This window comes from Fundulus heteroclitus, chromosome 15 (genome assembly GCF_011125445.2).
Source record: "Fundulus heteroclitus isolate FHET01 chromosome 15, MU-UCD_Fhet_4.1, whole genome shotgun sequence".
Taxonomy (NCBI): Eukaryota; Metazoa; Chordata; class Actinopteri; order Cyprinodontiformes; family Fundulidae; genus Fundulus; species Fundulus heteroclitus.
The window spans coordinates 11,687,898-11,702,924 of record NC_046375.1 but is presented as its reverse complement, the minus strand read 5'-3'; the positions used below and the strand labels follow the sequence as shown (position 1 = coordinate 11,702,924).

Sequence of the window (15,027 nt, the reverse complement as noted above, 5' to 3'; positions counted from 1 at the left end):
CCTCTCGCACACAAGCACTCTGTAACAGTTTAAAAGTCTAAGATACAGAGGAGGGCTTGGAGATTGAGTAGGATGATGAAATAACCCAGCATACATCAGAAAGTAGCTTTAATCTTTGTGACTCTGCCCACATTGTCGCAGACTCTGCATGCTTCTCTTCCATCTCCTCGGTGAGTAATCCCGTTCGTTTGCATTTGTCACTAAAGTACAAAAGTCTACAAGTGGATATAGCATTGCACATTTATTAGATCTATGTACAGATATATCGATTTATTTTGACTCCTTTTCTCTTACATGAATTCATCGTAACTTGGTTATATATTAAGTCTTCCTTCAGCCATGTTTGTTGGTTCGAATATCGGCAAAGAGGGTACACAGAGGAGACAGCAGTAAAAGGACGATTTGGCAAATGAGAATGCGGACTCCTCGGGTGAATGGACCAATCCGAGACCTTGGAAGGGAGGCTCGACATAAACAAAAAGACAGAAAGAGAAACGAACCAAAAAGTCACCATTTATTTATTACTTTCCTCCGAGGTTGCCCCTCTCCGTCTCAGTTCCGCCTTCACACTGAGGTAAGAACAGTATCCAATATTGTGCTAGGGGGAAAAAACACTCCCGAGTGTTTCCAGTGAAGAAGGCTCAGAGAGACGGCTGGACGTACAGATGGCGGAGGGAGTCAGTGTGAGTCCAGATGAGCTGATGGAAGGTCAGTGAGACCGTTGTAACCACAGAGCGTCGCTCCTCGTCAGTGGCCCGTCAGAATTGGTACCATTTTTTGTCTTTGCATTTCAGCATCATCTACAGGCAAGGGGAAATAAAAGGGGGAAATAAACAGTGAATTAACAATGACATACACTTTGTTGCATGCAAGTTTTCAAAGAGGGAAAAATGCTTTGTCGATACTGTGGCTCGATCCTGCTCTCTAGTGGACAAAGTCAGGAAGTGAATAATATCAGCATAAGGCAAAAGATGCATTGTAGCAGGAGAAGTCACTTGATAGCTGGTGGATATTTATAACAATGTGCTTTTGTCTTTTACTCACCTGCAGAAAAATGTTCAGATATGGTAATGGCAATTTTGTTCAACATTTTCTGCAATTATTGTTAACCATCTTGATTGCACAATGGGACATTTAATAATGTGGTGAGTTTATTTTATACCTTTCTCCTGATCCTCCTGACCCCCAGGACCAGAACAGATTACAAGTGCAGTCAACAGCATGTGACTTAAATATTGAGAGTTATTGTTGTTGTTGTTTTACTTCTTTATGCTGTGGAGGTTGTGTTGCCCCAAACTAAATATTCTTATGTACATGCTCCTGTGTATGCATAGTGACAAAGACAACTCTGATTTTGATCCCTTTGGTTTTTTGTACTCTCTGCAAAGTATGGCTTTGGCTAAAGGATGCAAATGGATGAAAAAAATGTTATTACCCATGTTAATTCAGATAAATTTAACATTTGGTTAGGAGTGATTGCTTTGTAAACTCACGCTGAGAGGTCTTTAATTTATATTTCTACTGATATTTCATTATTATTATTATTGGTTTTGTGATGTAGAGTGTGTCTCAGTGTTTCTATTTTTTAGAAACACCGAGTCCCACTACAATAATAGTTGTCCCTGGTAGGGACAACTGTTATTGTCCCTACCTGGACAATAATAGTTAAGATACTGAATGATCAGATGTCAAGAGAATCCTACTAGGATAGTGTAACTCTATTTCAGGTTTATCTGATTCAATATGACCGCTGGCAAGTGTACAGCCAAGACTGAATGCTGGATTTAAAAGTTGCTTGAACAAGGTATATGATTAAGGGCGTGCACACTTATGCCACAAGGTTAAAGCAGGGTTTTTTTTTTTACATATTTACCTAAAACAGATTAGTTTGTTTTTAGGTGAATTGTGCATTGTATTTGTCATCAAAGTTGGGAGAAGTTTTGAAATAAGCAATTAATGGTCTCATTAAAATAAAAAAAATTTGCAACCGTTAAGAATTCAGAGTGTAAACTGGCTCTTATAAGAGATTTCTCAATAGGCCCTTTCTTTTTTTATTTTTAAAGATATTCTCTTACATCATGGGCATGTTTGGAAAAAGAATCTGCGCTGGCCATCATGGCAGCAGTCCTCTCATCCAGTTCACCCAGTTTTTGGCCTCTCTCATCCAGCGCTATCCGTGCACGTGCCAGATCTCCGACTATGCCCGAAGCGGCCCCCTTCATACCCTCCAGGCCGCCTGGGCCGGGGATGTGCTGAGCCAGACTTCGAGATGCCTTCCCAGCTGCTATCTCACCAACTTACATGAAGCAAGGACAGGGTAGAGGACAGAAAACATGATGTTTTGTCCGACTTTTAACATTTAAGAGGAGAACGTCTATCACGAGGACTCTGGCTTACATAGTTCTTCTCTGTCCAGCGACTGCGCTCCTCCTCCAAAGAGGCCTTTAAAAAACCCTCTGTTTGGTGCCTCTGGTGTCTCTACTGGTGTAAAAAGTTCACCCAGCATTTCCTAAAACACAAAAAGCAGTGTCAGTTGCATTTATTAACAAAGTATATAATATATATATTTTTTTGCCTTTCTCAAACTTCTCAGGCATGACTCAAACATCAGAAAGGAGGGTTCAACACAAAGTAACGTGCCTGCAAATTCTCACAGGTTTCTTGACTGTAAGTTATCCTCTGAATCTCAGTAGGCGAACAGAGGTACATGGCCTGGCCAAGGTTTGTGAAGCAGAACGTCCTGGCTATCCGCATGTCTGTCAAAGGTAGGTAGTTTACATCCATGAGCGGTCTCAGTCCCGGCACACTGGGCAGAAGGCACAGAAACAGGAAGTATTTTAAATGAATGGGATACCAATAAATGCCCTTACATATACAGACTCGTTTGTCGTTTCAGCTTCCCTCTCCCCCTTTTAGTTTCTGTTATGGTCAGTAGTGTTATGCTTAGTATGCCGATTCTCAATCATCCAGGTCATGGTCATTCCAAAAAAGTTAAAAAACAAAACAACTGGACTTTTTTTCAAAGTTTGAAGATGTTTAGCTTCCCATCCAGAAAGCTTTCTCATTTCAAAATGTCTGGAGTAGTGTGGAGTAGCAAGCTTTATAGTACTGCCCAACAAAGGCCTTGTAATGGCTTAGATAACATGCAAATTGAACCGAAACAGGTCCACCCCTTTAGTAATGGGCGGTCGTTAAATTGAACCGTTTGTTGTTTGCAAGCCAACAACGACCTTAATGTCTCCCCATTCTTTCTGAATTGAGAAAGCTTTCTGGATAGAAAGCGAAACGTCTTCAAACTTCAGAAAAAAGTCCAGTTGTTTTGTTTTTAAACGTTTTTGGAAAATTATGCTTAGTAGCACCTTGCTGTTATGTGGCAACTCAAAAGCAGAGAACTTGTCCTTGTCCAACAGCTCAGGTATTATTTTATTTAAGCCAGACAGCTCCAAAAAGAGGCCTGATCCGCACAGTGCGGATAGAGTGTGGTAGAAGGAAATGTATTGATTATATGGATCATTGTAAGGGTTTGACAAATACCTACCATTCACACACTAAACACTACATATAGATGGAGAAATTAGGTTAGCCTTGGCTTAAATATTACAGAAAAATGCATGAAGTATGTCAAATAAATCCAAAAGCATCAAACAAGTTTGACTTTTTAGTTGAAACATAAAAATTTCTTTTAACTATAAATGACATTTTTAAATTATATTCTAATTTATTGAAATGCCACTGTATACTAATATGCCAATATCTGTAATAATGGATTTATTTTTATTTTTTTGCCCTCTTCACTGGCTTCTAAAACATACATGATTATCAGTTATCACCACTAAATAGCTTTAGAGTTATTCCCATTACACACTCTTAAAGTGTGTATTTGGTCCAGTCCACAGTGAAAAGAGATTAGCTGTATCTGTAAAAGTATATTGTCATTTTAGCTGTGTGTTCACAGGGATCAGCATTTTCGGAGACCATAAACAATTGTTTTTTGAAAATGGGTCCAAGGGTGGATACATTTTGAAAACGGCAGTTTTGTGTTTCCATGTGTACATGTAAGCTGCATCTTTTCTGAAATGATGACATCATAGCTTCGCCTCTCTCCCTAGCCCACATGCGCCTCACTCTCACAAATAAAGATGCCGCCGTCCGGTCTTGCGGTCAGGCCAAGGCAAATATTGGGTTTGTTATGACTGTTAGTAGCGTTCTTGGACTCTTTCTTTCAAACAAGCCCGCTCTGCACAGCGTGATCCCTGCCAACCCACATAAAGCTCATGTTGAACATTCATAAATGTTTGATCTGCCGCCACGTTGCTGTGGTTACATCACATGAGTTGTCGGTGCATGCCCAATGTTTTTTAAAATTGTTCTGTAGCAATGTCAGAGCGCCACCAATGGGCCCGGCATACTTACTGCAGCGTTTTCAGCGGTGCTGTGTCTTCGTGTGTGGACGCACCTTTTTTTCTTAATCGTTTATGAATATTTACCATTTTCGTCTTTGTGTGGACGGGGCATTTATAAACATTAAAATCAGATTTTTGTATAAACTCCAAAGCTGCAGTGTTATTGTTCAGTTTTTTCCAGTTTTATCACAACTAATAAAGGGCATTGTCTTAAAAATGAGGCATGTTGATGAAGATATGATGGTTTCTAAATACTAAAAACACAAGATATTTCTTACACATCCACTGAAAAGCAATTAGTAATGAGCTTTCCCAAAATAAATCTTGACCAAAGCTTGCTAAAGTGGGAAAAAGTTATCTAAAAATTATTCATCCTTTTTGTGAAAACTGCACAAGCATCATTTAATGGTTATCTCCCTTTTAGAATGACAAAATCATATTTTAATGGCAAAGCTGCTTAAAATGTAATCACTGATCCACAATCTTTGATTCAGACTGATGGGCTCCTCACCTGAGGGTCATTATGTGGCCGTTGGCACAGAAACAAGCCAAGCACACTCCCTGGTTCATCTGCACCACGTCTGCCCGTAAGATGAAAGAATTCTCTGTGATGCTGTGTTTGTAGATGCAGGTCTGGGAAGGAAGGGAAATGACTTTGGCCTGCTTCTCAGAGCACACCACAGCCAACTGGCTCTCATTGAGCTCCTGTGAGCTGGAAGGTGAAACTGAGACCGGCCGCCGCTTTCGGATCTTCTCTCTTTCTTCACCATCTGCTGTGATGTTGGGCTCATACCAGGGTTCAAACGCAGAAGGCAGCAGGGAACCGGTAGAGTCCAGGAAAGCCATCCGCATGATGCTTCCTTTTAGCCGTACTAACATACCTGTGAAAAAAGAAAGTTTTTAACAAGCTTCGGACCCAGCGAGTGTGCTGCTGCCCTTTTGTACCCTTCATCTTAAAATGTAACTGTGATTTAAGGAAGCCAGCAGAAAAGTTGTCATTTGTTTGTCTTTAAATTTGAAATAAATTATATGACGTTTTACCTGTAGGTGAAATGATAACTGGCTGCAACTGTCGCTGCTCCCCAGCAGCTGGCAAAGTGAGTGCCAGAACCAGCACACTCCCCAGCGAGGTGCCCACATACAGGCAGGGTGTCAAAGTGCAGTCTCCCTTACGGGCAAACGTCTCGCAGAAGTGGAAGGAGCTTATGGCCTCCCTGGCCTCCTTGTCGATGCTGGTGACGCTGGAGGAGCGCGAGCGGCTGAAGGAGTTGTCCCGGTGGTCTAACGGGTTGGAACCCCGCGGCGGGCACACGGACAGGAGGACAGTGAGGAGAAAACAGAGAGAGGTAAAGCGCCTGCAGAGCAGCAACATCAACACATACTGTACAGTGCTTGAAAAAAGTAATTCGTAGTCATTGAACCTTGTCCACATTCTATTACATTGCAACCCCAAACTCCTCCTATTTTATCGGGATTTAGTGAGACAGACCAACACAAAGTGGTACTTTAAAGTTGAAGGACAATGCTATTTTTTTAATATAAAATTCTGAATCCCTGTGTGCATTTATTTCAATGTTGCCTGGTTTATTCTACGAAATGAATATGCCCCAGTACAAACCAGTACATTGAAGCCCTGGCTGAGGGTTTAAAGTCGTTGTCTATTATCAACACGGAGATTGTGTTCAGGGTGATATGCAGTGCTGTTTTTTTAATCCATGGATAGCATTTTGGATGTAGGTTAAAAACTTCCAAATTAATCTCATCTGACAAACAGGAACTATGCCTTCATTTGACTTCAATGGCTTCCCTCTTGTCTTTCTTCCATAAGGTCTGATTTGTGGAGTGCACTTTTAATGGCTCAGGCAGGCGGATAACTTAACCGAAGCTGTGGATCTCTGCAACTCCATCAGAGTCACCATAGGCCTCCTGGCTTCTTTTCTGAAGGATGCTCTTCCCGCCCAACCTGGTAATTTAGTGGATGGCCATCACATTGCAGAATTACAGTTGTGCGGTACTTTCCGTTCTTGGAAGTATTACTACTAATCTATTCTTGGACTTCTACCTACACGTTTATGTCTGCATATGTGTAGAAACTTTAACCGATAGGGCATGCATTGTCAGGACATCATCCTGATGTAGATCCAGAGAGTCAGTACTGAACTGGGAATAAAAGGCTTTTAAGTTCTTTGCCCCATCCATCTGGGGCAAAGAAATCTTGCAAAAGGTTTTAATCTCAGATTTTTTTACCTGGTTAAATAAAGGAATCTATCTATCTATCTATCTATCTATCTATCTATCTATCTATCTATCTATCTATCTATCGCTCCATGCAATGGATTTACTTTTTTATGATAATCACACCTTGGTCTACATAATGGCAATTGTATACAGGGGAATATGAGCAAAGTGTTTTTCTATTTTTTTTATATATATATTTAACCTTTATTTATACAGGTATTCTCACTGAGATGCAAAATCAAATTTTCAAGAGAGGCTTGGTTTCATAAAACAAAATAAAAAATAGAATTTTACAAACACAGTAACAATACAGGTAATTAAAACATTTGAGTCAATTAAGATAATAAAATATGACTTAAAAATAGGAGCAACTTGTGTAAGAAGATTTTTTTTATAAAGAAACTTTACAATCTTGTACTACTTTATGTCGGTCAATCACATGGAATCCAAGTGATATGCCTTTTAAATTTGTGGTTGTAATGAGCAAATGATGGAAAAAGTTCAACGATTGCACAAAATAAACTGATACATGAGTGAATAAGCAGATTATTTTGAATATGGAAAATGTTGACGTTAACATGTTATTCTAAAAAGAGATTCATGTTTCTTGGGTTATGTATTTTCACAAAAGAGTTTCAGAAAGAAAGTGGTCATTTATAGCCTCAAATAAACATTTCACTGTCTTATATTATTACATTCATATACCAGGCACAGAAAATATTTTATACCCAATTAGTAGATTGATTCATGAAGTTAACCAGAGATCTTAAACTGAAAATATGTTGAACATGACAACAGTAATACAACTTAATGTCTTCGAAAGCACGCATTGCCAACTAAAAGTTGTTGTTTTTTTACGTTGAAAGAACCAATCACACAGAAAAAAGGAAATACATGTAAAACACAGAAGAAAAAAAGAAAATTTGCAAAAGTTACAGAAAGCTTTAGAGTGAGAAGGGGTGAACAAAAACTATTTCAGCACCACTGACCTCTGTAGTTTAAAAAAAGTAAAAATTTAAGACTGGCAGTCTATTTTTAACAATTTGATTCAAGCTTAATACATTTCAATTCCAGCCAGATCAGTGCTACTTTGGGCACATGCAAACTTAAGAGAAAATCTGCACAGCTTGCCAATTTTGAGACTAAAAACCAGAGAACAATATGCCACCGGACTAATGGATTGTGGCTGAGTCCAGTCAGAGCGAGGAAATCATACTGCAAATCATAAAAAAAAACTTGTTTGGAGACACAAAGTCAAGGCTTACCCAAGTCTGGCTTTAGCTCAGTAGGCAAGCTTAATTTCCGTGACATCTTTGCTGGAAAAAAGAGAACATCCCTCTTTACAAACACACGTCTAAGCTATGACAGCGTGCCATGCAAAGCCAGGTAGCCAGGACTGGACAAGGATTGTGTACAATGCTGAAAGACACCTCGATAATAATACTTTAGAAAGAAAAAATTGCGGAACATGTCCCGAGGAATTGGTTTATTGATGAGAGGAGCCAAAATGCTTTACATATGAACATTCTACGTAAAAACATAGAGGCAACCCCTATATCTGAAAGGCATGCTTTGACAGAAAAAAAACAAAAAAAACAAAAAAAAACAGGGGACCTCTGGTTGCACAAATGCTAAAGAGAGGACTGGTAAGACAGACAAAAGTTGCAGGGCCATTCAGGACTGTCATGCCAAAGGAGCATGCAGCAAGAACCAGAAAGTAATATTAAGTAACATCAGAGATGGAAGAAGACAGTGACAGCGGGAAAAAAGGGTGGTTAAAGTTGACTCGAGCGGTGTTACAGCTCTTTCACGATTTTTGTACAAGTAGAGAAACAAATGACAGTAAATAAAGGCTTTACAGAGATAGTTTCATTCTCTGCATCAGAATTTAAAAGGAGGAAGAAAGAGGGACATTTAGTCCTAGATACTGCTTAGAGTTCTCAGTATCTAGGATTATATGTCCCTATATCTGCCTATATCTATATGTAGCGTTATCAGCTATTTGCACAGCCTCAACCAGATGCAACCTTTAATTTAATGAAAGCAGTTGCATATATACCTTAAAATTTGACTGGATTGTTTCACTATCAGGACTGCGTACCACTTAACTCATCAGCACAATTTGATGCTACAGTACATTTGTTTTTCTTAACGGGGTTTTATTTATAGCAGCCTTAATATGCTGGTATAACAATCTTAGTAAAATAAATCTACAATGTTTTGACATGACACCCTCAACAGTAATGGAGGAAACAGATCCATCTTTAGAGGTGGGTGACTATCAGCACATGGAGGACAACCGGGTCAAGGCAGGAGTTCTTTGCTGTGGGCCCGCATCGGGAATTACCAGTTTTTGGCGCTGTGCACCAAACTGTTAAGCGCAGGATAATGTCAAGCTCTCTGAGCAAGCCGATAGGATGTTTGGTCGGTTGTGAAGGCCAAGATTAATGGCGTCAGACAGCAGGGACGGGAAGTGGCGCTCCCGCACCATGAGGGCAACCACTGTTACCCCTGAGAGACATGGATGCAATTCCCAGGTCAATGCTGGTCTTGGGGGGTGATGGTTTTGGCCCAGCATTACCTGTCAATGTTCCATTTCGCAGGTTCACCTACAATTTGAACTTCCTTTAGGCGGTCAAGTCTGATCATCTTCTCAGCGCTTCACCAGGGTGGCCAGGACTGATCCAAGCTCATTCGGCAATCCCCTCTGTAGTAGCCACAGGTGGTGTGTAGACCAGTTATTGCTCAATCTCGACAATCGAACATTGTCCCTGAAAAAAGACGCCATGGAGCCACAAAGCTAGTTTGCATGTCTTGTTTATCAGAATAAACCAGACAACTTAGAACGGCCAAGCACCACCTCCTACAGAATCAAGAAAGAGCCATCAATCAATTAGTTCTATGTGAGTCTATATAAAGTGGAACTACAATGCTTTGGTCTGAATCCTTTGTTAAGTAACCCGCACGTTCCTCCTTTTTACCGTTGTTCTGAGGTACGTCTGTGCAACTCATTTTGGTGCTGTCCCTTTAAATGCAAAGGAGGCCTTTCACCCCCTCAGGTTGCAGAACTTTCCACTCCACGCTGTTAGGTGGTTTGTGTAGTATGTGGGGGGATTGTGTAACAAACAACCGAACATGTTGACTTATCCACTTGTAGCTTCGGCATCCTTCAGCTTGGACTACAAAAATCACTCAGAGAAAAAAGAATGGTGGATTCATGAAATTGGTAATCCAGAAGCCCATTACCCTGTTTAGCAGCTCCGCGGGAAATAATCTGATGTAATTGTTCAAAACAAACCAAATGGAGAGCAGAGAAAACTGAACAGATTGAAAAATATGACCCTAGCAGAATATAAAGACGTCTGCGCAGCTCACGGATAGACTACATTTTCTGCATTCCTAGAGACTCCAGTTACACAACAAAAATGTGTTAAAGGGTCAAAAAGCTACATTTTGAATGATAATGTCCCCTTTAATCCCCAGGCCTCATGTCTGATAATGCCTTCTATCAAATTCTTTTAAGATTTAACTTTAGAACAATACTTCACCTTGAACCTGAAAGGCTGAATTTCCGAACACTGCCCAGCAGTGCATTTGTTTCTAAAGGTATGTCTGACGTGACGGAGCTGAAGTCTTTAGTAAACCCATGCCCAGTAAACTCCTCAGTAAGCCCTGGCACCTGCTCACAATGTTTTTTTTTCTCTAAGGAGCTGTTTGCTGGGGTATCTCTACCACATTTCCTCTGTGTTTCTATACAACTTATCATTAATTGTTCTCATAACATACTTGAAAGCCCTTCCCTTTATTCTTCTGTTGATAAAACCTACAAAGAAAGCTGTTCTTGTGTCTTAACATCTTAAGACACAAGAACAGCTATTTGACAGCACAATACTTTAAAAGTCATAAAAACTTTGAGGGTTGTTTCCATCATGCACTCTTCATATTTCTCCCACACTGTTGGTTTTCTGGGACTATCTGAGCATAGCACAGAGCTTTAGCAGCCAAACTGGATCTCTCTTTTTACTGGAACGTCATTGTAAAAACGTGATACACACGGATTAAAAAGCTTAGTTGTTAAATTGGATATTGCAGGTATTATAAGGTTAGGTACTGAATTGCTCTCTTCTTCATTTTAAGGTCTAGACATTCCCCAAACGACTTTGTGCAGAATTGTTTTTTGTCTACCATTGACACAAACATCGGAGGTAAATGAATACATAGTTGGAACGATGATTGGCTCTGTGGTTTCACACCGTATTATAGACAATCATATCAGACGGACAGCAAACGCAAACACATTTACAGTCTGACACATGTGCTACATACAAGTAGCATGCAAGATGTGTATCATACAGCTAAGTTGTCTCAAAACAGTTGCAATCTCAGCTTCGCTCTAGGTCGTCCTCTGCTCCACGAACTTTCAGTTTTCTCCATGTTGTGTTTTTACTTTTTATCTTGCAATCAAATATTAAAAGAAGCATTTATCGTAGACAAAATAAACTAAGCCATTAGCTTTCGTTTAGGATAAAATGTGTACAGAACCAAAAGGAAGTGGAACAGAAGCTAACCTTGACATACATTCATTTTTTTTGTCTTCACTTGTTTGTGTATTCCAACTAGCATTTGCTGACCACAGACATCAAGGACAGAGACAGTTTCTTCACCACGGAGAAAAACGAAACAAAACAACAAAAACAGGGGGTGCCAAATCGGGACCACATTTGCCCTGCCAACAGAGCCTCCTATGGAAACTTTGGGCCAGTCTTACCTCCTCTACCACCTCCATTGTAGAACTGTTGAAGATTGCTGTGTGACATCAACACTTTTGGGGGTAAGGGTGGGGAGTAAAGTACAGTAAATGTACAGTTAGAAACAGCCTTCATTTTATTTAATTGTGTTTTATGGGCAAGATAATATTTTTAATTCAATTCAGCTGTTCACGGTAATGATTGAATTGAAATAAAGCTTTTTTTATTGGATTTTCAAATTGGTGCTTTTTCTTTAAAAAGGAAACAAATTGTTTATTTTGAAATGATGCTACCGCAGCAAAATATGACTTTATAGTAAGGCTTCAAAGGTTTGCAGAGCACTGTTTAATTACAGCTTTTAAAGGTAGGCTTTTGCAAAACTGACAATTGCATGTGAAAAACAAAATAAATTACACACATATATAATGTTTTAGTTTCTTTATTTTAGGTTTATTTTGTTCTTTTTGAAGGATAATCATGATTCAAAAGATCATGATTCTTACTGGAAATTAGGCAATTTGTAGCCCACCAGTTCACTCTTGCCTTTCTGAAAAGAAAAAAAAAAAAAACTCAGGCTAAGATCAAATAAGGCAGATGATTTTTGCTGGAAAGCTCCTTTTCCTTCTCTTTCCCATAAATAATGCACAGCAAACAGATGTATCAGACTGTGGTCTGATGGCACCAGAAATGGGGGCTGGGACAATAATCACACCTGGAAAGAGTAGCAAGCAGACTAAGAGATGTAATTTCTTTCTGACCTTTAAAAAAAAAGTTTTAGTTTATAGCATGGGTGCCAAGTTAGCCGTAATGAGATGAAACAGGGTCACTCTGTTTTCCAAGGGTACTGGCAATGTAGAAATATGTGAATGCAAACAAGATCTCTTCAACACAAGGCTAATCTATTTTGCCATCTCTTCTAGACGCCACAAATGCATTTGGCCTCAATTTAGTGAACTCAGACGGTAAACTAAAGGGTATTTGCATAAAACCTAAATTGAGAATTAATTTGCATAATCTGGGAAACAAATGAACTGAGACGAATAATACAAATAAATAGGATTCTATGAGGATTCTCTTACACACTGTAAAAATGTAAGGCTTGCGTTATAATTACTAACAGTCACACTAAGATAAACTTACCGACAATAGAAACCTTCACAGTGTGCACAGAATACCGTGTTAAATTACCGAAAACATAACTGTCTGCTGGACTCTGACGAGTGGTAAATGGATAAGCGTGGAAGCGGGCAAATATTGTATGCACTAGTATTTCTAAATGCTGAGGATGAGTGAAACCCACAGCAAAGCAATTTTATGGTTCAACAAAAAAAAAAAAAGCACACCATACAGTTCTGCTTTAATGGTTAACAGTTAATGAAATAGCGTTAAAAGCGTGAAACAGCAATCTTTTCTCGCTAACCGACTGTTGCAATGGTGTGGATGGTATAAAAGCTGTACAGCATATTTTGGACTCCTGTATCGCTTTGGACAAAGCGGCTGTGTTTTTTTCTTAGCACTGTGTTAAACAGAGACGCTGAAGGACATGTTACCTGAAGTTGGAGACTTGCAGCGGTCCTCAGATGTGGCGGAGTACTCGTTAATGTCGCACAAACCTACAGCAGAGCAGATATAACACAAACTGGCATTAAATTGAATGAATGAAGGAATGAATAAATGAATGAACATGTAAACGACATATGTCAGCAGAAAAAAAGGGGAATAAGGGGAATAAAATAAGTCTAATTAACAAAAACTCAAAAAGTTTGAATAATGATTTTCCAGAACACATGCAAATAGAGGTTTCTCTTCTGTTTTGAACAGGCCTATTAGTTGCTTCATTCAGTTCGAATGTTTATTTCTCTCTTTGCCACTTGCATGTGTCTGTGTGCAGTCATATGTGCGCGTGGGAGTGTGTGTGTGACATTGTCCGATGAGGCGGAACGCCAACCAGACCGCAGTCCCTCACAAACACAGCTGGACGTCTGATTACAGCTCGCGCTCGCCAAGCTCTGACACGAACCAGCCTGGTGCTCACCAGATTATATGGCAGATCCCTGCGCCTTTTGTCAGCGTGACAATGAATACGCGCAGCATTTTCAGTTTCCGACGCAGCTGCTTTCAATAGCCACGTAAGAGCAATCAACGTTTTGAAAAGTCCTCAGTCAGCATCTGTGTGAACACCTTGCAAATTTGCCAATAGTACCGATGGGAAGTGCTTCTGCTCGGAGACGATGCGTCTGCACTGCTGCTGCCCAACACATGATGGCAGTGTGTCGACGCAGAATCCAGTTATGTGCGGCAGACACTTTGAAGCTCAGGGGGAGTAAAGAACATGCGATCAAAAAGGTACAGAAATGGTAAAGTGTGGAATTGCATAAACATTAATGTAAAGGCACAACTGTGTTATAAGCTTGGCACACGAGGGCTGGATGGCATCAACTTAAAGGCTGTTGCAAAAGGGTTCACAACTCTTGCACCTTTTTCTTGTTTTGCCATGTCACAACCAACCTCTGATGTATTTAATGGCTTTCATTAGTTTTTTAATCTAAAGGATCTAAAATCCAGTGCAAACAAACTACGTTTATTAAAAGAATACACTTAATGTCAGAATAAATACAACAGTTTGCTGAAGACCACAGTGTTTTTTTAAGAGAACATTAGTGAACAAAAAGCACCACAGAGACCAGCAAACACAGCAGACAAGGTCAGGGATAAAGTTGAGAAGAGGTTTAAAGCAGGGTTAACTTTGAACAGAACTTCAATCCATCATGTGGAAATGGAAAGACCATGGCTCAACTGCAGCCCTACCAAGCCATGCCAGCTTACCTAAGCAGAGATTCAGCCGAGAGGTTCATTATAAGCCCAGAGGAGCTGGACAGATCCACAGCTCACATGAAAAATGTCGACAGAACTACTATTAGACTTGTACTCAACAAATCTGGCTTTTATAGAAGAATGGCAAGAAGAAAGAAATGGTGAAAGAAAATCCTTTGTGTCAGGGACAAGGGAAGCTGGTTAGAGCTGATGGGAAGATGGATGAAGCCCGAGAATCTTCACCAACAAGATGGATGAAGCTAAATACGCTGCAACACTGGAGGAAACCCGGCTGTAAACAGGCTTCACCTTTTCAGCAGGACAGCAGCTCTACACATACAAGCAGAGATAAAACAGCCTAAATGGCCAACCCCAATTCAGACCTGAATACAGTTGAGTTTTATCGGTAAAACTTGAAAATTGATGTTCACAGCAGCTCTCCATCGAGCCTCGGTTATTCGGCTAAAAAGAATGATGTGCAAAACTGGTAGGGGTATACCTCAAAGGACAAACCCTACCACTGCACAATTCTAAGTGCCTCTGTCACATAAAGTAAAACAAATATACTGAATTTTGTGGCTGAACCTGGGCATAATGAAAAAAAAAAAGGTTAAGGGGTATGAATACTTCAGCAAGCCTCGACAAATGCAGTGTGTGTGTTATTTTATTCCTTCTCTCGTTTGGATCAGCTTACAGATTAGATCAGGGACTGATCAGCACCTGTGGTGAAGATTTGCTGGCAATAACAAGCCTTCACGTTAAATGACAAGTTAAACCTGTAAGGTGAGGAAAAATGAAAATTTGAATTAATTTCCTTTGGGATT

The 15,027-nt window shown here is 39.9% G+C and overlaps 1 protein-coding gene across 4 annotated transcripts in view; it reads right to left on the bottom strand.

The window, feature by feature from the left end:
* Nucleotides 1–228: 228 nt before the first annotated feature.
* stxbp5a (syntaxin binding protein 5a (tomosyn)) overlaps nt 229–15,027 on the bottom strand; it is a gene marked incomplete at its 5' end in the record, with an annotated part of 148,761 nt that continues 133,962 nt past the window's right edge. The window contains 9 exon segments of one of the 4 annotated variants that reach the window (XM_036147391.1): nt 229–800; nt 2,076–2,296; nt 2,398–2,509; nt 2,641–2,806; nt 4,915–5,284; nt 5,445–5,726; nt 7,907–7,957; nt 11,410–11,463; nt 12,940–13,002. In XM_036147391.1, the coding sequence (XP_036003284.1) occupies nt 759–800; nt 2,076–2,296; nt 2,398–2,509; nt 2,641–2,806; nt 4,915–5,284; nt 5,445–5,726; nt 7,907–7,957; nt 11,410–11,463; nt 12,940–13,002 (1,361 nt within the window). 4 annotated transcript variants of the gene reach the window in all.